The sequence below is a fragment of the Nomascus leucogenys genome, chromosome 22a, assembly GCF_006542625.1.
Source record: "Nomascus leucogenys isolate Asia chromosome 22a, Asia_NLE_v1, whole genome shotgun sequence".
In the NCBI taxonomy this organism is placed as follows: Eukaryota; Metazoa; Chordata; class Mammalia; order Primates; family Hylobatidae; genus Nomascus; species Nomascus leucogenys.
The window spans coordinates 107,689,135-107,712,127 of NC_044402.1; the positions used below are offsets into that span (position 1 = coordinate 107,689,135).

At 42.3% G+C, this 22,993-nt stretch overlaps 1 protein-coding gene across 5 annotated transcripts in view; it reads right to left on the bottom strand.

The window, feature by feature from the left end:
• Positions 1-17,828, bottom strand: part of KLF7 (Kruppel like factor 7) — a 91,195-nt gene extending 73,367 nt beyond the window's left edge. For 4 of the 5 annotated variants that reach the window (XM_030802858.1, XM_030802857.1, XM_030802856.1 and 1 more), the window contains exon 1: positions 17,234-17,828. In XM_030802858.1, the coding sequence (XP_030658718.1) occupies positions 17,234-17,335 (102 nt within the window). In that variant the 5' untranslated portion in view covers positions 17,336-17,828. The remainder of the gene's footprint in view (positions 1-17,233) is intronic. The other variant, XM_030802855.1, reaches the window with a different exon arrangement.
• Positions 17,829-22,993: the final 5,165 nt, after the last annotated feature.

A 22,993-nucleotide genomic window follows, 5' to 3' on the forward strand; every position in this document is an offset into this window, starting at 1 on the left:
AGAGGCTGACATTCCTGTCCCTCTTCACCTTCACTTACTCATGGAAGTCTGGGGCCAGGGCAAATGGAAGCTGTGAGATTCAGGGACCCACTCGACTTGACCTAGGGTCTACCCAGTCAGGCACAGCAAGAGAGGCTCCTCCCAAGCCACCGTGCAGTACTGCTTCCCATGGTCATTCTACATGCAAGCTTTTGCTTTGAATGGATGTATAAAGACAAAGCTACTCAACCCAAAAGGACAGTAATGAGCAAAAATCCTGGTAGCCTAGTGATCAGATCCAGCCCACAATGGTTTTTTGACATATATAATATTTTTATTTTGTCCATTTTTTTTTTAAATCAGGGGACTTCAAATAAAAACTCAGATTTCTAACTTCTCTTGAAAAACCAAAAGATCTGGCAACAGGTTCTGCAACTCTTTTGAGCAGTATTTGGCTGGAGCTGAATGGCAACTGCCCCTTCAGATAGGGTCTATACTTTCTATGTCACCACAGTTCCCACCACTCTCTAGTGCCTTATACTGTGCCTGACTCACTCACTGACATTACCAGACTGACTCCCAGGGGCCATCTTTATGACTCCTGCTCTCTGACTTTTCCTTTGCCAACGTCTGCTTTGGGGGCAGGGATCTCCTATCACCCCTCCACCCTCACCTGATTCCCCATTCTCTAAATTCTTGGTGCCCTTAATATATGATATACCCAGTCATTACCTGTGTCGTCTATTGTCTTTCCTTTTGTTCAAGACAACAAAAACAAAGGAATGTCTCCTTACACCCAACTCTGTGTTCTACCTAAAGGATGCAGTTTCCATCAGCTCTTAGGGACTGATAAATCTGTCTTTTCCCCAGTCCCACCCAGTCACGTTGATTTCATAGTCAATAAGAAGAAACTGGTGTGTTTTCTTTTTGGAGATGAGTCTTCAATAATTTTCTGAGGAGAAAAAATTAAAAATCTGTTAAAAGCAACACCCCCACTCAGAGCTGTCACTCTCTCTCCAGGAGGCTCTGACTTTGTCTTCTAGACTAGCCATACATTTTTCTAGCACTTATCACCGCTGAGGTTCAGCAGGGGTGCCAGACTAACATAGAGAAAGAGGCCTCCTGGGCCCATACCCCAGGCTTGCCCATATCTGCTCTACTGGCAGCACTGTTAGTAGTCCAAGAAATCTCTGATGATCCATCCCAGCTGACTCCTGTGCTCACGCTCTGCTCAGTGGTGGCGCTGTCCACTGTTGATAAGGCACTCCTGCCACAGTTACTGGCAACAGGAAGACATCGGGAGGGCCTCTCACAGACAGAGCTGCAGATATGCCTTCATTTCAACCAGTACTCTAGGTAAGGCAGTATGATAGTGCAGCTTTGTACCTGACACCTGGGCTCCCCAATCCTTGTCAGTATGGCACCTGTCTTAAGCAGGAGGTAAATCTCAACATATTCATTTGAAGAGTTCACAGGGGCTTGGCCAACACAGTCAATGTGGTCCTCGGGTCTGAGTTCAACTTCCCTTCCAAGCTGCAGTTACCTTCTACCAACTTTATCCTGGGCTAGGACAAGAGTCTGCATCTCCGAAAGCAACATACTGCTCTGTCATTCTGACCCCAGTGTGCCATAATCTAGCAGGTTTCCGTGGAAGTAGACATATAGGTAAGTCCAGGACTTCCTATCCAGGTAAGTCCCCATCTTCTTATTATCTAACAACATCTGACAGTGTGTTGTTAATGAGTCACTGTAGCCACACAGACGTCTACTTTCAGAAGCAAATAGTCCCCAGAATTCTCAGTTTTACCCAAAACCCAGACTTCCTTCATCCCTGAATACCACCACCACCCTCCCCCGCAACCTCACACACATACACACATGTACAAATGCACATGATTGTTTCATGAGTGTGGTAAAATATAATTGTTAAGAATGTATTTTAAAAAATAAAGAGAAGCATATTATATCTAACCAATAGTTATACAATACTGTATTCCACAGACTAAGTTTACTTTGCAAAATTTAGCTTAAAGCGAACACACATGAATACACACGAAATAAATTACAAAGTTTTACGTCCCCATTTAGACAACCAGTAGGAAATTTTTCAAAGTACCACAATTAAGGCACAAGTAACAGCCCCATTGGAACAAATAAAAAGTCACTAAGTTCCTGCTCGGAAAACTGAACAGAAATCATAAAGAGGAAGAAAGCCAACAAGAAGTAATAGTTTAAGGCTTGAAACAAAAGCCTCCCCCACTGCAGAATAGAAAACAATTACACTGTACAGCATGTAACAGTTTACAAAGCACTCTCACATCCATATAGCATTGGATTAGAGCAATCCTACTATTATAAGCCTTGCATTTCACATGGGAAATATAATTTAATAATTTGCTTTGTTTTATACTGACAAAGTCAGGACTAAATTCCAGGTTTTCTGATGCCAAATCCCTTGAATTTTCCACAACACCAGTATTTTTCAAACTTCAATTTCATTTCACCTTCACGGATTTTTACCAAATCAGCATTCCATCTGTACAATCATTCCCCTATTATTTTCACTTTTAATTGCCTCACTAAGGCATTATATATTAAGGCTGCATGTGTTTTAAATTCTTTTCCTGCAAATGTTCATTAATAGAAGATAATCATAAAATTAAAAACAACAAAATCAAAACAATATTACAAACTTTCAACTGGATGTTTGCCTGTCAAAAGCTCTGAGTGTAAGACCTGTTCTCTTTATTTAAAAAAAAAAAAAGGAAGGGAGGGAGGGTGAAAAGGAGGGGTGAGGAGAGTTTACAGAGAGGTGTTAAAGACATGGCACCTCAAAGCTGACTGTCTCCTTGAGTTAAAAGGACTGAAAGAAAACAGCAATGGGAATAAAACTGCCTCCCGAGGTAATTCTGTGTTATCAACACTGTGCTTATGAAGCCCTGTGGAGCTCAGCCCACCCTTCGAGAAGCAGTTCCCTCAGCCATGCTGCACCATGCCTTGTGTTAACATGTGAATATGTTTAAAATACTGCAAGGAGGCTCACAAGTCTTGAGGGCCCAATACTGGCTTGGACTTAAATAATGATCTCTGAAGCTCAGGCCAGTTATCTGCAAATTGAGGAGGGCAGGGGGAAGGGATTGGAAAGAAATGTCTAATACTCCTCAAGTTCTGATATTTGTGAAGTCCTAGTAGCTCTATAAATATGGGGCATAATAAAGAGCTCCTGGATGCAAAAGCTGGAGGAAAACGGCAGTCGCATCTTGGGTAGGAGGACAACTGGTTTGCATTCTGGTTCTCTTTTGCAGGGAAAACCGTGCAAGGACATTCTATGACCACATAATGTCTGCCTTTCCCTTTCTTTTTCTCTCTCTTCCTTTTTAGAAATATTTTTTCAAAAATATTTTAATAGTAGCTAATTCACACAGTTAAATAAATAGTCATTGGTTTTGAAAAATTTTACACACACACATACACACACACAAAATAGTAACAACCTTGGGCCTTTATTTGGCACTCAAAATTTTTTAAAAAGAAAAAAAGTAATCGGAGATTGGAGAAATGGAGGAACACCCAGCAGCAAGTAATTTTTTTAAACGGCTTTTTTTAATCAGGAAAAGAATGACCCTAAAAATCACCATCTGGTCAACCTAAATGATATCCTTAGTAATATAAGGAAGCCAATATAAAAGAATACACTTTTTTAAAACACCTCTAATGTAGAATAGCATCCTAAAAGCATTAGAAAAGGAAGGCCAAGTGCCTTGCTGGCAGTATTTGAGTGCCAAGGGTAGGAAGAAAACACATTACTTGATTCTCAGGAAAAGTACTTTATTATAATACCCTGGACTTTTTCACACAAAAAGCATCACTTCCTCAGTGAAACAAGTCATATAAAATCCACTTCCACAAAAAAATAAGCAGTTAACAGTGGTTAACGGAATTCTCTACAACATGATTCTATGTCAGACTAAGAAAACTAAGAACTGGTTACATGTTTTTCACACACACACATACACACACACACACACACACACACACACACACACACACACGGAGTTTTTACTACAACTGACCAGCTGGGTCTCTGGGAGTGGCAAAAGAAACTGTGACAATAGCAGGCTTTTTTGTTAATGAGGGATGTCTGACGGGGAAAAAAAAAATTGTTTGGTATTGTCTCATTTTACTCCCACTTAGACCAAGAGGCTGCATGCTCAGGAAAATCAGAGTCAGTTTCCAAATTGGAAAATGTTACAAATACCAATAAGGAATGAACATGCTCTAGAGCAACTGCTAAGCCCAGGCAGGGGGAGGGGTGAACCAGATGGTCTTTTCCATCCCAGATTTCGATGATCTACAACAGAACCTGAATGACTAGGAAAAAGTGAGATGCGATTTGGAAATTGCTTTATAAAATAGAATCCCAAACAAAGACACTCAACAAGGCAGAGACATCTAAAAGGAAATGAAAACGGTTCTGGGTGAGAGCAGAAAGCAAACCAGTTTGAGACTATGATTGATAAATAAAGCTTGTCCCCAAATCAGAACATTTTGGAGCGGAAGGTGCCTTAGAGAGATGCTAGTCACAAGCCCAAATGCATGCTCACTGTGCCAGAGATCAAAAATTAAGCGAGGTGGAAATAGTGGGGACAGGGTTAATTGAAGAGTGCACGATCTGTCTAAAACCATTCAAATTAAAAGGAATTGAAATATGCATGCTGGCCAAATAAAACACATCTTCAAGCCAGTTCAGTCTAGGAGCTTACTGTTTGTATGTCTGATAATCTCACTGTTCCTAAATCTACCTACACTGTTCACATGAGGAAACTGAGGACTAGAGAAGTCACATCATTTGATGATAACCTCAGAGCAGCGAGTATATACAGCAAAGCCAAAGTGCTAGGATTATGTTACACACTGAGATGATGTTAAACAACAGCAAAAAAAAAAAAAAAAAAAAAATGACATTAAGCCAAAGTCCTCCGCACGCCTTTGGTTCAGGTATACTCAGTTCACATGGTTTATTCTTTTAAGAACAAATTAAATTATCATCTAGTTAAACACAAAGCTAGTGAGAACTGGGGGAAGAAATAGAGGGAGGTTGTACTAAAAAAGAAAAAAAAACAACAATGAAAGGTTCAGAGTCAGACATTTTATTTCTCAAAAACAATAGTTAAATTTATAGTTAAATTTGCTGCCCTGAATCAGACATGGCAAACAGAGCCGATTTTACAGACAGGTAAAGTGAGGCACTTACAATGATTGTGTCATGGTTTATTTTGTAATATATTTTTTAAAGTTAGGTGTTCAAGCTTCCTTCTAGATGCTTCTCAAAGAGCAAAGTGAGAAAAATAACTTCCATTCCTGGTATTGGCTATTAAGAACCTTTTTTTTTTTAAGTGTAATTCCGGGGGGAAAAAAAAACCTCAGTGAGATATATCAAGTAGTGGAAAATCTTCGCAGGAAAATCATGAAGTAGAGAGAAGGACGAGAACATCCTCCCTTGGGGCAGCTGGAAAGAGACTAGACAAAGAACTGAAAAGTTCCTTTGGGGAGCTCACCTCCTGCTAGCCAATGGGACTTTCCTTCCCTGGTTTCTCTGTAGCTAAGAAAACACAAATATATAATCTACAGAAGGAGAGAATGCAGCCTTCACATAGGGCTGGCATCTCTGAAATAAATCTCTCCATAGGTGCTAGGCTAAACCTTAAATATGAAGATATAATCTTTTGAGTTTCATAGCAGCATATGCATGATTCTTCCCCTCCCCCACAAAACTCCCAACAGGAACAACCACATCAAATTATTACTTTTCAGAGGCCAATTCAAAAACACCCTACTTTATCACAGAAAGAATTTTCCTTATGTATGTGAGTGCTTCCATTATGTCTTATTTGAAGGGGGAAAATGAAATAAAAATCCTATCTGAGATATTTATAGATCTCATAAAACCTGATTCACTCTCATAAGCTGCAGTAAGCTCAGTCATCAGGTAAGGCAGAAATGGCAGGTGTAGTAACCAGCACTGTATTATGTTATATATGCCTAATTCTGGCTCTTAAAAAAAAAAAACTGCATGCTAGAAAAACCTAAGATACGTAAGTCGTAAGTCAGACTGGACAGAAATAAAGGGGAAGAGATTGGACATTTGCATGAACAAGCCAAGCAAATTCCAAGGATGTCAAACTAGGCCCAGTTTCCAGGGACAAAGGGTATTGCTAGTCCTTCCCCAGTTCCAAGCACAAATTACTTAATGAGAGTTTCTCTTGTGGATGGATAAAGGTATACCATATCCAATGCCCAGCATTCCGCTTTCCCCTGCCTTCCATCATTTATTGTCTCTTGGGCATTCCAGGCTCACTGGGATCTTCAAGACACCAAAGACACCACTGAGAGAAAGAGCATTGTGCCTCTGTGTATTATTATTGAGAGGAAAATGGGGAAGGAAAGAGCATTTGTTCAGTGGATGTTATGTGCCAGACACTAGGTCAGAGAGCTGATTCTTATCAGGAATTAAGAACTCCACAAATGACAAACAAGACTCAGAGATGTTAAGTGACTTTCTCAAGGTTCCATCTCTGCTTGATTTCAAAGCCTTCATGTAATTTGTCTACTATGAAACACTGTGACCTTAAAAAGTGCCTTGCACAGTCCAGTCCTTTTACAGATAAGAAAACCAAAGCCCACAAAGAAGACAGACCAATGAACTACTGGAATCCATACTGGGCCACTGATTGCCAGGTCATGACCTTTGGCTTCTGCCCTAATGTCTCCTACCTAAACAGCAGTCAGTATAGATGTAACAGTTAAGAGCGCTGGGCCCTGCTGAGGCTTGGATCCCAGCTCAAATACTTCCAAGTTGTATGATTTTAAGCAAGCCATTCAATACCTCAAATCTCAGCTTTTCCATCTGTAAAATGGGGATAAATAGAATATGCATTTCATAGAGTTGTTGTGAGCATTCATTGAAATGATGGATACAGGTGCTCAAATGAGATCATCTTTAGGAAGTGTCTGATACATATGAGACAGTACTATGATGGTTATTTTTATGACAGGAAGATTAGCCAAGTGGAAAGAGGGAAGAGAAAATTTATTCCACCAATGGTTTTTTGCAACTTATTTGCTTTGCAGCCACAGTAAGACAACTTGCTTAAGTTTCCTGTGGCCCAATTTTCTCACCCCTGAATGGGAAATTCTGTAATATCTGTCTGCTCCCTAGTTACAGAAAGAATGTGCCAATGACAAAAGACCAGGAGCAAAACACCCTGAGCCCTTCAGAACAAAAGCTCAACACAGATGTTTGTTAGATTCTCATATGCAAACATGAAAAGCCCCATCACAGAGGAAATCATTTCTTGATCCATATTAAAGAAAAGCAAGAACCTTGAGAAGAGGAGGAGAATGTACAAATCAGGGCTGAACAATCTTGGAAGAAATGAAGTCGACTCAGGTCTGACCTTGAGCAGCATCTCATCACTCTCAGGGGAATCAGTTCTGCGTAGGGCCTCACAGAAGACATCCTTCAACACCATAGTCAGAAGCTGCACTTCACTAACATGGTCTGTAGTGCCCATATGAACAAAGGCTAAAAGCTCAAAAGGCAGGGGGTGTTGGGGTGGAAAGAATCTATTTCCACTCCTTTGTATGCCGAGCAAATTTGCTGCCTCTCCAAAAATAAGCACCAATGTTACGACCACTCCATTGAATTCCTGCTAACTCGGCTCTGGAAGGTGAATGTGAGAACGGGGTCAAGAGCAGGTGGGCACTCCCTTGCAGGGCAATTGCTCCACGGCTAATTGCCGTTTTCACAGCTGGGTTGAGCTTTCCAAAAGGCATCCTTCAACCCTGAGCTCTAAGCTCCTCTCCTGATGTTCTCTCTTGCCAACCATACCCCCATCAAAGACAGTTTACAGATGAAAGGATGTAGCTACAGGACATACAATTTTGCAAACATCACAGTTTGAAAAAGAGGCGTTTCTAAGGCTTCTTTGTGAAGATCACCACACGCCCACAGTCATTACCACAGGAGCTAAGCCATCTATGGGTGTGAAGGCAGCCTCCTTGCCTGAATGTCCTCAGCAGCAATTCTTCCACAGTCTATTTTTGCTCCTCTTACTAGAAAGATGGATCCTTTGAAATTCTTTATAAACAGAGTCTACTTCCAAACACTGTGGTTGGTCAGTAAGAAAATGGAGAGCTGCTACCTAATGCCTCTCCAGCATCATCCAACAGATGTACATGCATGTACATGCATGCATCCAGCCCTTTCAAACCATGGAGGAGGCTGAGGTGAGTGGAAAATCATGGCCAAGGGCCTACTGAGAATGAATTATTTGAAACCCAGCAAGGCTGGAGTTTAAAGCCCAACACCACAAAGTTTCCAAATACGGAACTTGACCAGGTTAAGCAAACTCCTGATGGGTCACAGGAAATGTGAGCCAAACAGACTGCCTTAGACACTTTAGGGTGACGGAAAGCAAAGCAAGAAGGATGAAACAACACTTGGGCAGCTGCTATTAACGAAAGTGCCAGATGAAGCACATCCACTGGCATGATCCTGTTTTACTATAAACCTCTGCTCCGTGTGGATTCCAAATTATACAAGTCATTAAATATTTCAATATAAGAAGTAGATAACCCCAACTCTGATATACCATTAAACCCTCTATACATCAATGGCTCAATGCCTTGGCTGCATATTGGAATTGCCTGAAAGCTTTACAAACACTGATGCCTGGGTCCTTCCCAAAGAGATACTGATTTTATTGGTCTGGGGTGCAGCCACGACTGAGAACCACTGAAAAAGGCATAGTCAAATCTTAAGTCATAGTCATAACATGCTCCTCAAATAACTATCGAATGCCCACAGTGTGCAAAGCTTTCTAAGAAGCAGGTGATACATTAAAAGTTCACTACCAAAACTATACCCAAGGCATCAACTCCTTAAAGCATAGACTTAACAGGAAAAATAACACAACAGAGAATAAAAAAAAAAAAAAGCTTTATTATAACTCAAAACTGTAAAGCCTCACAAGGAAGTAAAAAGTTCTGCAAAAGAGTATGGAAATCATAGCAGTTACAGTTGGCTGGTAGCAAGGGAGGGAGTTTGGCACCCATTTGAAAGTTAAGGGATGGGTGGAACTTGGACAAAGAAAATCAGGAAGGGGAGAGGGAGGAAGAGGAAAAAGGCTAAAGGAAACAACAAAAATAAAGACAGAAGCAGGAAAAGCATAGTTCCTTAATTTGGATGGCATTTACTACACGTGAAAAGGGGGGAAACTTGCAAATATGATGTAGACCCAGTGTTGGAACACCCTGACTCTTGGAAGTTTGGCCTCATGCTATGTATAAGAGGCAGCCATGAACAGTTTGAAAGCAGGCCACCTGGGGTGATGGTGGCAGAAGGGTAAGTCCAGGGAGGTGACAGGGATTGTGGCAAGGCAATGGCCAAGGGTGCCATCCACGACGGGCTGATGCTAAAGCACCTCAGAAGCCAAGTCAGTGGGATTTTTCAACTAATTTTAGACTTCTGCTAATTAGATCTTTTCATCTAATTTTTTATTAGATTCAAGAAAAAGAAAGGAGTTACAATGACTAGAATGTCAAACCTAGATCATGAGACGAATAATCACATTATTAAAAGAAATAGGGAAGCCAGGAAAAAGGAAGCAGTCCATGGAAGAAGTTGATGAGTTAGGGGTTTAGAACATATTCAGCTGAAGTGATGGTAGAACAACCCCAAAGCCCATCTTGCTTGTTGCTTATTTCCGGTTAGAAAAAATTGAGGGCCTGAAACCCAGCGAAATATCTGGAGGTGGAGATGTAGAGTATAGCTGTGAGGAGATGAAGAAGTCCTGAACTGGGAAGGGGATTTTAACCTCTGAGATGTTAGAGGTGAAAGAGATCTGTGAGACACATTCCAGGAGAGAACTTTCACCATCGTAACTACTGATTCAAGGAGGTAGGGAAGGGCAAAAAGTAACTGGGGAAAAATTGGGGCAAAAAAGTCAAGTGAGCCTTCCATTTTCCTTTCCTCATTAGGGACAATGGTAAAAATTAGGCCTACTTCATCCATCAGACCTCAAAAGACTTTTTGAAAAACCTCTCAGAGGTTGAGTTTCTTCACTACTGCTTATTACAACCCTCTCAAGAATTTAAAAACATTTCAAAAGATTTTCATAAACTGGCACATAGGTTGCTGGTAAAGTTTCAGGCACTATCTTTGTTGGTGAAGTGTCAGAAACAAAGCAATTTCACGTTTATTGCTTTCTACTTCCATCTAGTTCTATATTCCATCCAACCCCCTACAACATATGCCCCACTGCACACCCTTCATACTCCCGCTCCATTTGTTATTATTTAAATGACAATAATTTTTATAAGACTCGAGTTATAATTGGGGGCTATTTTTTCGGTACAGTGTATATTTTCCAATTTACCACACATTAAAAGTGGAAAAAGAATCAAATTACACAAGCCTTCTCCAAAATATTCAATAACTTGGTCTAGAACCTAGCCAATCCCAAAATTCCATGTACCAGTACTCTTAAAAGTAAAAAGGGAATTTTCTTGCCTCCTTTGAAGGCAAAAAAGAAAAAGAAAAGAATCAGAAGTGAGTCAAGGGGTATTCAGGTGACAGAAAGCAAGTAAACTGGTCTGGGCATCTGAGAGTCCTGGGCCCTGAAACCATCAGTGTTAATAAGCTGTGTGACCTTGGAGAGTGCAATGCCTCATCTGGCTTTAACAGTCACTTAGTTCAACCCAGTATTTTAGAGCTGAGGAAACCAAGACCCTTTCAAGATTTGAAATTCTGAGATTCTACGTTCCTCGCTTTGGTACAAGGCTGAGAACCTGACTTTCAGAATGACCCTCAGGAAATGTCAATACACCCACATTCAAAAATAGATATCACATATGGCTCTACATTAATTATTTTAATTACCTCTAATCATTTCCGAATGGCACAGACATGGGCGCTGTTTCCTGGCCATTATGGACATGTGTATTCACACTGTATACTCATCTGCCCTAAAAGTATCCAGCCCACGACGTGCCATTAGCTGAAGGCTTTTTCACAACAGAACTTGGTAAATCTCAAGCATGTTTTATAAACAAGGTTGGAACAATGTGGGTAATACAGATAGGCACAGGTCAGTGTTCCAACACAGAACTGAATGTTTCTTTCTTTCTTTACTTCTTTCTGGCACTCATGCTCTATTCTGTTTAACTTAATTTTGAACATGCTTTCTCTGCCTTACTAGAGTCAAGCTCCTAGAGGGCACAATCTATATCCAATTCAATTTTGCATTGCCCAAATACAGTATTATGCACATAAAAAGGGCTTAAGGAATGAAGTATTTACTGTGGAATATTTTCTATACTTGAATATAAACAACAAAAATCCCACAAGGTGTGACTAGGTCCATCTACCAGCTCAACGAGGAATGGTATCCCCCTGAAATCAGAAGTCACTCCCACCTCATCTGGGCTGATACTAGACTCAGATCTCAAGGCTACTGCAAACGCTCAGCTGTAACATTTATATATCAAGCATGTGGTACTGCTTGAATGAAGGGGGGATGGACATGATTCGTTTAAAAAGGACCAAGTTCTTAGGGTCACACCAGATACCCCGAGAAGGAAAACTAAAGGGATGTAGGGTGGTAGAAATAATTCTGCCAATTAGCAGGAACTAATCTGGGCAAGGTGGGGAAGAGCAAAATCACGAACAATCTTAGGTAAAAGCATGTCCCAGTAATGGCAACATTTTGTTTATTTGGGGAATTTTAGATAGAATAAGGATATGTATATTCTACAATGAGTATACAATATAACAGAGATCAGTGCTTTTTAACTTGTCAATGTTACATGTAACATGAATAATTAGACACTATAATTTGTTTCACCAACTTTAACACCATTAGTAGTTGAGTTTTCCAATCGCTGTACTTGGTAAGATTTGGCATTTTGGGGTTAAAACATTCCGCCTCCCCACCCCCAATCGTTTATGCTAAGCAAGCAGTCAGTTGATTTGGGAGAACAAAGGGACTTCTGGACAGAGGAAATCTCTGCCCCTCACCCTCTGGCACCATTCAAGTTAAGTTGGGGAGCTGTCCTAAACTTTCAGCAAATCGCAATTCTAACACATATGCTAACTGATACATCAAGTGAACTGGAATCACAGAGCCATTTTCTGCATTTGCCAGTCGTGGGGTCCAGCAAAGATAATTAAAAGTCCATTGCACAATACTATAAAATGAAAAGATAAGGGGTATCTCCACCAACCCCATCCGGAATCAGACCAGCTATCCTATCAACTTGAGCCAGATGGGACTGGCCAGAGGAAATTGTATTCTTCTTTCCTCAACAGGCACAGAGAGCAATTAAAGAAGATTGTAATGTCTTCTTGTACTCAAAAAGTTAAAACACAAGAATTCTCTGAAGAGAGTAGAATGTGAAGATTCATAAAAGAATGGCTATTAAAGGCCCCATTAGGACCCTCTCTGAACTATCTCCATTTAAGTAGAGAGGCAAATTAGCCCCCACTGGCATTTATGTTTAGAATGGGCTGGCAGAAAGAAGCAGCTCACATTTGGATGCTTAAGGTCTCTGACATACCCATACATAAATCATTTCAGGGCAAGGCTGTCATCTGGCATCTTTTGCTCTGCCTTTTAAATGGATGGGACCCCAACATCCCATTCTCCTCAGGGTAAGGAGTGGGGGTGGGAAGTTCATGGAGAACAAAGAATAGTGACTTCCTTTCCCCCCTACTAAGGACAGATATAGTAAAAAATAACTGCATTATAATGTTTGCCCACTTTAAAATACCAAACTGCAAACAGGTAGACTGAATGATAATGTTTGAAGCCCCTGAATCTACACAAAGATGTGTCTATTAAAGGAACATGGAAATGAATCTATTAAAGAAAGGCTAAGTGTGTGATTGATTGCAGTCACATGTGCTTTCATTTGTAGAGTTACATCTGTTTAGTGATTGCATCTTCATAAAGATAAATTCTGGGTAACGGGCAGTTATATTTTTATTTCATCTACCAAGTTGCTGTTTCAAATAAAGAAACAGATTTACAGTAACTGAAGAACACACAAATCACACACAAAAAAAACAGTTATTTTATCCTTTCAGTGTGGCTAGCAAGGCTCCTTTGTGTCTACAAATTTCCCTGGGTGGTGCTGTTGCCAAGAAATTCTAATTCACGACAAGGTTTTCTGCGAATTGGGGACTGAGGCAAACCTGCGGATGGACAGACCCTACAGTTTGCTTTGTTTTCCTGGCTGATATAGCACCTGGCGGCCCAGGCCTGCAGAAGGAAGTGCAAAGGCAAGATCTTCACATAAAAGGAGAAGCAGTGTGGCTCACAGACCAAATCCCATCCCTGGTACCATGAGGCTGTTCTTGGAATGCAACCATTTCTGTAGGTTTTCCCCTAGAGATTCCTTACACCAAAGGCCCTCATAAAAAGTGTTTCAGGGTGCCTGAAACCAAGATGAAATTGCAGTGTTAAGGAGACACTTTAGTCCTTACAGTAGCCAAGTATGCCATTAGTTTAAAACAATAGGGGAATGGGGGAGGAGAGAAGAATGTTCTATGATTTATTTATTTGTTTCCAGTAGCAGTGGAAAATTTTCTCCAAGCAAAGAGAAGCCTCAAACTGACCCCATCTGCCAATTATGAATCAGCATTAACAACAAACATAATTCCATAAGACTTTTCAAGCAAACATGCGATGCTCCTCAATGACACGATGCAAAGCTAAGTCCAAATAAGACTTAGATCATCACTGCTTGACCTGAACTCATGAAATAGCAGACTAGAGATAAAACATATAAAAGTTCTAAAAGTCTTTGTATATTCTAGAAGAAAATAAAAGTATTGTATCAAATTCTTTTTATTTTCCAAGTCAGCAGTGTGTCCAAAAAAAAAAAAAAAAGATCATGATTTCTATTGGCAAAAAAAGTCATGAATGAGTTTCTCTTTACCCATAATCAAGTGGTACCCCATAAGAAACTCTGGTTTCTGTCCTACCCTTGACCTTTTCCTACTTTTGCTCAGACAGCTCTTGGAAATTTTCCTGCAAGTTTTCAAAGCGCTTAAGGCTGGTAGTCTTAAGAATTGCGCGTCAGCTGAATTCTATAAAATAATAGACCACATAAGCACAGTGTAATTTACAGTTATATGACAGGCAGAAAGATGATGTTACTTGGGCCGAGTGCTTAAGTATGCAGTCAGAGCCCAGGAATGGAGAGCCGTTAATGTGTGAAGTCCATTTGGATTTTAGAATTATACCAGCAACGATTATTTTCAGACTTGGAGCTATGTGGCTAAGGCATCATTGCCAGAAAATCCAATGTCAAAACGAGGATCTCCGTGACAGGAGGTGGCCCTGTCACAGTCACTGACACTGTCACAGGCTCACTGACTATTAGGCAGGACAATTATCCCATATCTTCAGTTTAAAATAAAATCCCCAAATCGTTTATCTTAAATTTTCAAATGTAAAATGTTCTTGAGTTTATCATCGAAGCCACTCTTTCTCTAGAAACCAAGTCAGATTATCAGAATCTCCACATTTTGCTCATCTCCATGAGCCCAGGTACATTGTTCACTTTAAGAAGAACATCTAATAATTACTCCTCATTTGACCTCTAAAATCTGATTACTCCAGAGCATACGGAAACTTCTTCCTGTCTGGGGTTCTTTGCAGAAATCTTGTTGAGCTGTTTTGAGCAAAAGAGTCTCAAAATTTCATTATCTGATAGTTGATTTGGAACTAACAGTTGCATATCACCATCACCACCCCTTATACTCAGAAGCAGTGAGACGGTTTTGGGAGGGGGAAGAAGGAAGGGATAGAGGTTAAAGGTTCTGTCATCAGTGTAAACCTATGGTCCTAGTCGCCTTTATATACAGCAGTTGTGATTATGGAGTCCAGAGCATAAAGCTCACTGGAGTGATATATTGTTTATTAGTGCTTCCCCACAAGTTATGCATCAGCATTGGCTATAGGCATGCCGCTGAATAAGTTGGCTAAGGGTTTTAAGGTGAGAGTGGCTGGCAGTTGGAGAGGGTTAAGGCAAGAAATGAGGGGGTTCCGAGGGGTGAAAAATCCTTTGCCTGTAGAAACTAAACTAGAGCTTCCCTGAAGTGGGAGGAGGCAGAGGAGCAGGGGGAGGAGGGGAGAAGGAAGAGCAGAGATGGCTTCTTAGGAAACAATAGGTCTAATACATCCTCTAATTGTCAAACCAATGATGTTTCTTTTCAGATCTAGAGTTTGTCCTGGATGGTCTAGCCAGATCTAGAAAAGCAGGTTTCCTGTGAAGAGACCTTCCTCCAAATCTGGCTTTACTACTCTGAAAACTTGAACCAAAACAAAGTTGCATGATTCATCAGTAGGGAACGTTCAAACAAATAAAGCCAACTTTCTTCCTTCTAACACTGCTTAACAGTTAGTCACAAACAAGGGCTGCCTTGGGCAGGCTGACTACATCAACAGATTCCCTTCTCTAACCTGTCTAGACAGTTGTTAATATGCAACCGATTCCATACCAGTGGGCTGACAGTGTGAAATGAAGACTATTTCAGAAAATGAAATTCAGGCAACATTTTGGTTTAATTAGCATTTGAAATTAAAGGAAAAAAAAAGATCCAGTGAGACCCTTCATGAGATACACTCTCGTTAAGGATAAGAAAAAGGATGCATTGAAGAAAGACTCTATGCTAAAAATATGTGAACTGTGTATGTGTTTATAGAGAGACAGAGTCAAGCAACTGCTCGCGTCCTTGGACAAGAATGCATGTGTGGACACACAGACACCAGAGGCCAATACCTGGAGGAAAACTCACAGCCTCTGACCAGAAGTGAACTAGTAACAATGGTACAGTTAAAGGATCCGCTTTGCCACTCAGCTCCTTATACCAAAAGCCAAACCTCTTTTGCTAAAGCAGAAACTGTTACATCTCAGCCTCAAGCTGGCAAATCCTACTTTGGATCCCGGCAGAGGAAATTCAGCCGTTCATTAGCCTTAACAAGCTGCTGTCACTAAGCGAAGAAGTTACACGAGCAGCCACACACCGAGCCTCTCACAGCCCTCCCCCCAAGGGCAAGCGGGTTTCTCCAGGACGGACTGTACAAGTTCACACTTCCTATGTGCAAATCCGGACTGTCTTCTTGGACTTTCCATGGTGCACACTGTAGAATTTTTAAATACCCGTGTCCCCCCGCCCCCACCCACCATCTTTCCTGCAGAATGTCCCCTCAGCAGCTCCTAATCGCTGCTGAAAAAAACCACTGTTTCCGCAGCAGAGCCAGCACTTTCCATTAACCAGCACTTTCTTTATTCCACTTCACAAAGCCCAGTAAACTTGTCACCAGCCCCGCTTCATCCTCCCTGGGACGGCTAGCCAACTTGGCATCGGTGCCCTTCAGCATCCTAGGAGTTTCTTAACTAGTCCTCTAAGACAAAGTCAGAGGCATGGAAGCACACATCAGCCTTTGTCCGAGGTTGTGCTGCCTAACTAGAGAAGGACCCTAAACAAAAAAGAGAAACAAGGACACGCATAGAGGGTGTTCTCTTTCTGGAGGCATCACACTGGGAAAACCTACAATTCATTGTCAGCCTCAGCTACATCTTCCCGTCCTCCTTGAGTATCTTTTGTCACTGGGCTCTTCTCTCTTTTGCCTACCTTCTAATCTCAAAATCAAGCTCCTATTCTTTATTGACACTTGCTAATTACTGAAAAACACTCCGCTTTGCTCCTGCCCACCCTCCCCCGCCCCCCACCCGATGGTCATAAACACCAGTTGAAATAGATGAACCTGATTTCAGGTACCAAGTGGGTAGAGCTCATGCATGCGAGAACGTGGTCCCTGTCAGCAATCGCTCCTAACACCCCAAACCACCTTCCCACCCGGCTCCTCCGAACCCCAGAAGTTCGGCAGGTCTCTGATAGGGGACAGCAAACCCGACAACGTGTGCGCAGGGATGTGTGCTGGCGACTGAAACGCAGGCAGCTCGGACCGGCTGCTCAGCTCGGCACACTACGAGGTTAGGGGTGGGTGGAGAGGTAAGCGCAGATGACTGTTTCAGAAAATATTTTCAACAACAGACAGCCAAAAATGAAGAAAAAAAATCAAACAAACAAACAAAAATTTCAACCCAGAGCCCACACCAACGCAGCCCCTGCGTCTCCGCCGCCACCACACGATTTACACAAGTAATTTAAATCATTCACCTGCTGCCAGGTCTCCTCCAGGGATGGCAAAGCTGAGAAGTAGCCGGTGTCGTGGACAAGTTGTAGCTCCTGGAATATACTATAACTAGCCAACACGTCCATGCTGCTGCTGCCGGGCAAAACGGGAGGCGAAACCCTCCCCCGAACACAGTTGGGGCTGTTTGTTTGTCAGTCTGTCTGGCTCACCCCCCAAGAAGGCAGACATCCAGTGGCCCTTTTGTTTTGTTTTGTTTCAGTCAACTAAAAAGGAAAAAAAAAAAATCAATGCAGGAGAGGGACAGAGGAGGTGAGAGAGGAGCGAGTGAGTGGGGTGGATGGAGAGAGGCATCCAGCGTGTACAGTGCAAACGACTGCCAGGAAAAGGGGACTTCTCCACGGGACTAACAATTCCCTTCCAGGGCTCTAATCACTCCAGCTCGTGGATCAGGAAGGGGGATGCAAACTCACTGACACGAAGCTGCCATCTATTTCTGCAGCGCTGTTCGCTCCTAATGCAATCTTTGCTCTTTATTTTGGGAGGTTGCATTTTTTTCTCTCGCGATCGCTTCTCTTCCCCCCCCTTCCCTTCCCTCCCCACCCCCCACCCCATCCTTGCTAGTTTGTAGTCTTCCCCCTCCCTTTTCTCCTCCTCCTGCTCTTCCCCCTCCCCAAACTCCCTCCCTCCGCTCGGTTCTCCGCGCAGCCGTGGGATCTCGGAGGAGGGCGTCCATTAGGCCGCGTGTGACCATGTAAGGTAAACAGGGGGCTCATGAAGTCACTGAAGACCAATGGGGAGCCCGGATCAGGGCCTGGGGCGGGGCTTGGCCCTGGCGGCGGGCGCGGATTGGCACGCTGTGGATCTCCCTGCTGCCTTACAAGGCGGTGCAAGGCGAGCTATTTTTAGAGGGCTATATAAGGGGGCTGAGGCGGCCGCCCGGCGATAGGGGAGCGCGAGCGCGAGGGACGGGGAGGGTCGTGGCGACACTCGCGCCAGCTCCCGGGACGCCGGGGCGGCTGGGCTCGGGCTGGTCGCCGGCCTCCGACCCTCGACTAGATGCCTGGCGCAGCCCGGCGCGTCCGGAGTTCGCGCCCCTCAGAGGGAAGGGGTCGCGCGTCGCCGCGGCGGCCCTGAGGCTGGCGGTCGGGAGGTGAAAGTCCAGAGTGCGGGGTCAGGACGCCTCCTGGAGGGGGCGCGGCGCAGGGGGCCGCGGGGAAGCCGCCGAAGGCGCCGGAGCGGGAAGGACACTGGCCACCCCGCCTCTGCCTGGGCACGGGGCAGGGACCCGCGCGAGGCGGTGCCGGGGAGGTCCTCACGTACTCAAAAGCAGAAAAGGCATTCAGGGCCCCATCCCGAACTCCCCACAGGCTGCCAGGGAGAGAAGAAGCGCCTGAGGAGGAAGTGCCACACAATGGGAGAGAACAAAGGGGAACGGAGCGAGACCGCGGCCTGCGCCCGCCCCCCGCTTGCGCAGTCCCCGCCCCGCCCCGCGGGCGCCGCCGCCGCCGCGCTCCCGCGCCTCCTTCTGACCCCGAGCCCGAGCGAGAGACCTGGTCGGGAGTCTGGCGGCTAGAGTTGATTGCAAGGGGCCTGTTGCTCGACTGTGCGTTAAAAAGGCTAGAGAGAGCCTAGGTAGACGTGGGGCGCAAGCTGGAGCGCGCAGCTTGCGAGGGGGCCTTTACGTGAGGCTCACCATGGGGTCTCCAGCGAGGTGTCTGCAGAGCTGCGATGGTGAGAGGAGGAACTCGATTTCTCGTTTTCTGGAGTTGGGATGTAGACAGAGATCTGTTACATCTGAGATTAAAACCCTGCACAATACACGTTAGGGTTGGCCAATTGTTTGCTTGACCTTAAATGGTTAGTGTGGTTTAAGCTTCCCCAAAATGCGCTGTGAGCTGAGCTTCCACTTTTGGAATGATTGCAGAATTCGGTGCTTAAGAGATGAGAAACTTCGTTCTACCAGTAATGGAAGAAACGCTTCACCTTAATCACCCTCCTTGTCTTTCCCCTCCCTTTGAGTATGTAGGACTCGATAACACAACATTTGAAAGATTCTACTCCGTGAAACAAGCACAGATTGAAATTCAGTATTTGCCAAGGAATATTAAACATGAATTACTGGGATTGAGGAAAGCCTGATTTATTTACTTGGTAGTGTCTGGAATTCTGTTGGCCAGATTCATAGCATTCATTGTATGAGTATAATTGGAACATTTACTCTAATGTAGATGCAGATGCATCTGCAATTAGATGTGCAAGGACGCTGCCAGCTAAGTAGCTGCATGACTTTGAGCGAATTACTGGATCAGAACTTCTTCGTACCCATCTCAGAAACAGAAATAGTGGGATCCGCGTTGTCTAGTTGTTATGAAGAGTCAAAATATCTTTGATAACTCACCTAGCATAGTATCTGACGCTATTAGGTGAATACTAAATATTAGCTATCATTGTCTCCCCACTTGAGCTATGTAAACTAATAGGACCCTTAGGAGGATATACTATTAATAGAATCTTGGAGATGGAGGAAAGGTAGAAACCCCTTGCTAGTTTGTTACAAGGTCTTCCCTTCTCCGTGCTCTCCCCTGACCCCCATGCTATTTCAACTGGGGGGATGGGCAGGAACCATTGAGAAACACTAGGGCAAAAAACATGTTCGTGAATAATAGGGGAAGGAAAGGAACTTGGGTACAGAAAACTAGAGGCAAAAGGTGAGGCAAGACCAACCATATAATTTGGTACTTGAGACTCAAGTGAACTTATTTTGTGTGTGTTACATTATAACCATTTTTGAATAAAATAGGACATATTGGTTAACGTGAGTTTGAAGATTTTACAAATAATAGTTCCCATTTATTAAGCACTTCGAATGTGCCGTATGTGCATAAACATTTTATATGCAGTGTCTCATTTAATCTTAAGGACAGCCCCAAAGTATGTACTTTTATAATCCCCAACTTTATGGATGAAGATACCCAGGCTTGGAAATATTAAGTAAGTTGGTCAAGGTCTCACAACTTGGAAGTGGTCAAGCAGGGGTTCAAATCCAAGAGCATCTGACTCCCCACACTGTTCTGCACTGAGCTTTGTATGGGGAAAAATGGGGTTCCTCAGCTTTAAGTCAATGTGTGTTTACAAAAATTGCTTGGGTGGGGCCGGAGGAGGGGGCTTCCATCGAGACTTTTCCTATGTACCTATCAGCCGTCTGACTTGCAGAAGGACTCAACCAAAATTTTACAAAGCAAATACTGCAAACCTCATTATGATCTTTGCTCCAAGCTTTGTAGAATATTTTAGATTCATTTTAAGAGATTTATGCAGCAAGGCATTCTGAAAGGCACATTTTCAATATTAGTTATATTTAGCTACTTTTTATAGCCTAGAGACCCAAGATTCACATTGCAAAACACATGCAAGGTATCCAAATGTACAAAGTAGAGAACTTTGGCAGTTCAGCAAACCAAAATAAACTGCACTGTTGTAACTACCACTTACTGATTACCTTCTTTGTACCTAGTATTTTACACATACCTCTGATCTCCCCAATCCTGTGAGGGAACTATTAGTGCTCCATTTTCATAGATGAAGATACTGAAGTTTAGAGAGTGCATGTAATTTGCTCATTACCATGTGTCTAGTAAGTGGGTAAAAGCAGATTAGAATACAGGTCTGCCTCCAAATTGACTCCAAAATCTGTCTTCTCCACAAGTATTGCCTTGGGAGGTATTCATTTTACTTCTAATAATGTCACTCTTTGGAAATAATCCTATAGGAAACACCCTAGAGTAAATAATAAATTATCCCCCCACCCGGGAGAGCTTAGAAATAAATGAGGATATTTTAAGAATAAAATAGTAAAAATTTAATATGTGAATACACACATTAAAGGCATCAGGCAGTTTCCACCAGTAAAGTTTTGCTTCATTAGTATAGGAAGTCTTTATTATCCCAGTGTGATTAGTACTCCTCAAAAGTAAATCTACTTAAAACTGGGACCAAATTTCAGACCAATCAGTGAAGAAAGGTTTGCTTAAGACTTTATTTGAAAATAAAACTCAATGTTATTAAAATACATTTATTCTGTCCTATATGGGCATACCTCATTTTATTGTACATAGCTTTATTATGCCTTGCAGATACTGCTTTTTTATATAAATTGAACGTTTGTGGCAACCCTGCTTGGAACAAGTCTTAATCAGCACAATTTTCCCAACAACACGTACCCACTTTGTGTCTCTATGTAACATTTTGGTAATCCTCACAATAGTTCAAACTTTTTTTGTTATTACATCTGATATGGTGATGTGTGATCAGTTATCTTCAGTTTTACTATTGTAATTTTTTTAAGGCACCATGAACTGTGCCCAAATAAGACACAGAACTTAATAACTAGTGTGTGTGTGCGTGCTAATTACTCCACCAACTGGCTCTTCCCCTCCTCTCCTCAGGCCTCCCTATTCCTTAAGACACAACAATAATGAAATTAGGCCAATTAATATCCCCACTATGGCTCTAAGTGTGCAAGTGAAAGGAAGAGTGACATATCTCTTTAAATCAAAATCTAGACATAAGCTTAGTGAAGAAGGTATATCAAAAACCAAGATAGACCAAAAGCTAGGCCTTTACACCAAACAGTTGGCCACTCTGTGAATGGAAAGAAACAGTTATTGAAGGAAATTAAAAATGCTACTCCAATAAACACACAGACGATAAGAAAGCAAAACAGCTTTATTGCTGATATGGAGAAGGTTTTAGTGGTGTGAATGGAAGATCAAACCAGCAACAACATTCTTTTAAGCTAAAACCTAATCCAGAGCAAAACCCTAACTCTATTCAATGTTATGAAGGATGAGAGAGGTGAGGAAGTTGCAGAAGAAAAGTTGGAAGATAGCAGAGGTTGATTTATGAGGTTTAAGGGAAAAAGTCATCTCCATAACATTAAAGTACAAGGGAAGGAGCAAGTACTAATGTAGAAGATGCAGCAAATTATCCAAAAGACTGAGCTAAAATCATTGATAAAGGTAGATGATGCAGCCTTCCATTGAAAGAAGATGCTTTCTAGGACTTTCATAGCTAGAGGAAGAAAGCAATGTCTGGCTTCAAAACTTCAAAGGACAGGTTGATTCTCTTGTTAGGATCTAATGCACCTGGTTCCTTTAAGTTGAAGACAATGCTCATTTACCATTTTGAAAGTTGTAGGGCTCTTAAGAATTATACTAAATCTACTCTACCTGTGTTCTATAAATAGAAGAACAAAGCCTGGATGACAGCACATCTGTTTATATGATGGTTTACCGAATATTTTAAGCTCACTGTTGAGACCTACTCTTTAGGAAAAAAGATTCCTTTCAAAATGTTGCTTACTGCTCATTGACAATGCACCTGGTCATCCAAGAGTTCTAATGGAGATATATAAAGAGTTGTACATGTTGTTGTCATGCCTGCTAACACAACATCCATTATGCAGCCTGTGAATCAAGGAATAATTTCAGCTTTTAAATCTTATTATTAAGGAAATACATCTCATAAGACTATAATTGCCATAGATAGTGATTTTCTGAAGGATCTGGGCAAAGTAAATTAACAACCTTCTGAAAAGAATTCACCATACTAGATGCTATTAAGAACATCTGTGATTCATTTGTGGAAGAGGTCAGAATATCAACATTAACAGGAGTTTAGAAGAAGTTGATCCCAACCCTTCTGGGTGACTTTGAGGGGTTCAAGACCAGTGGAGAAAGTAACTGCAGATACGGTGAGAACAGCAAAAGAACTAGAAGTAGAGC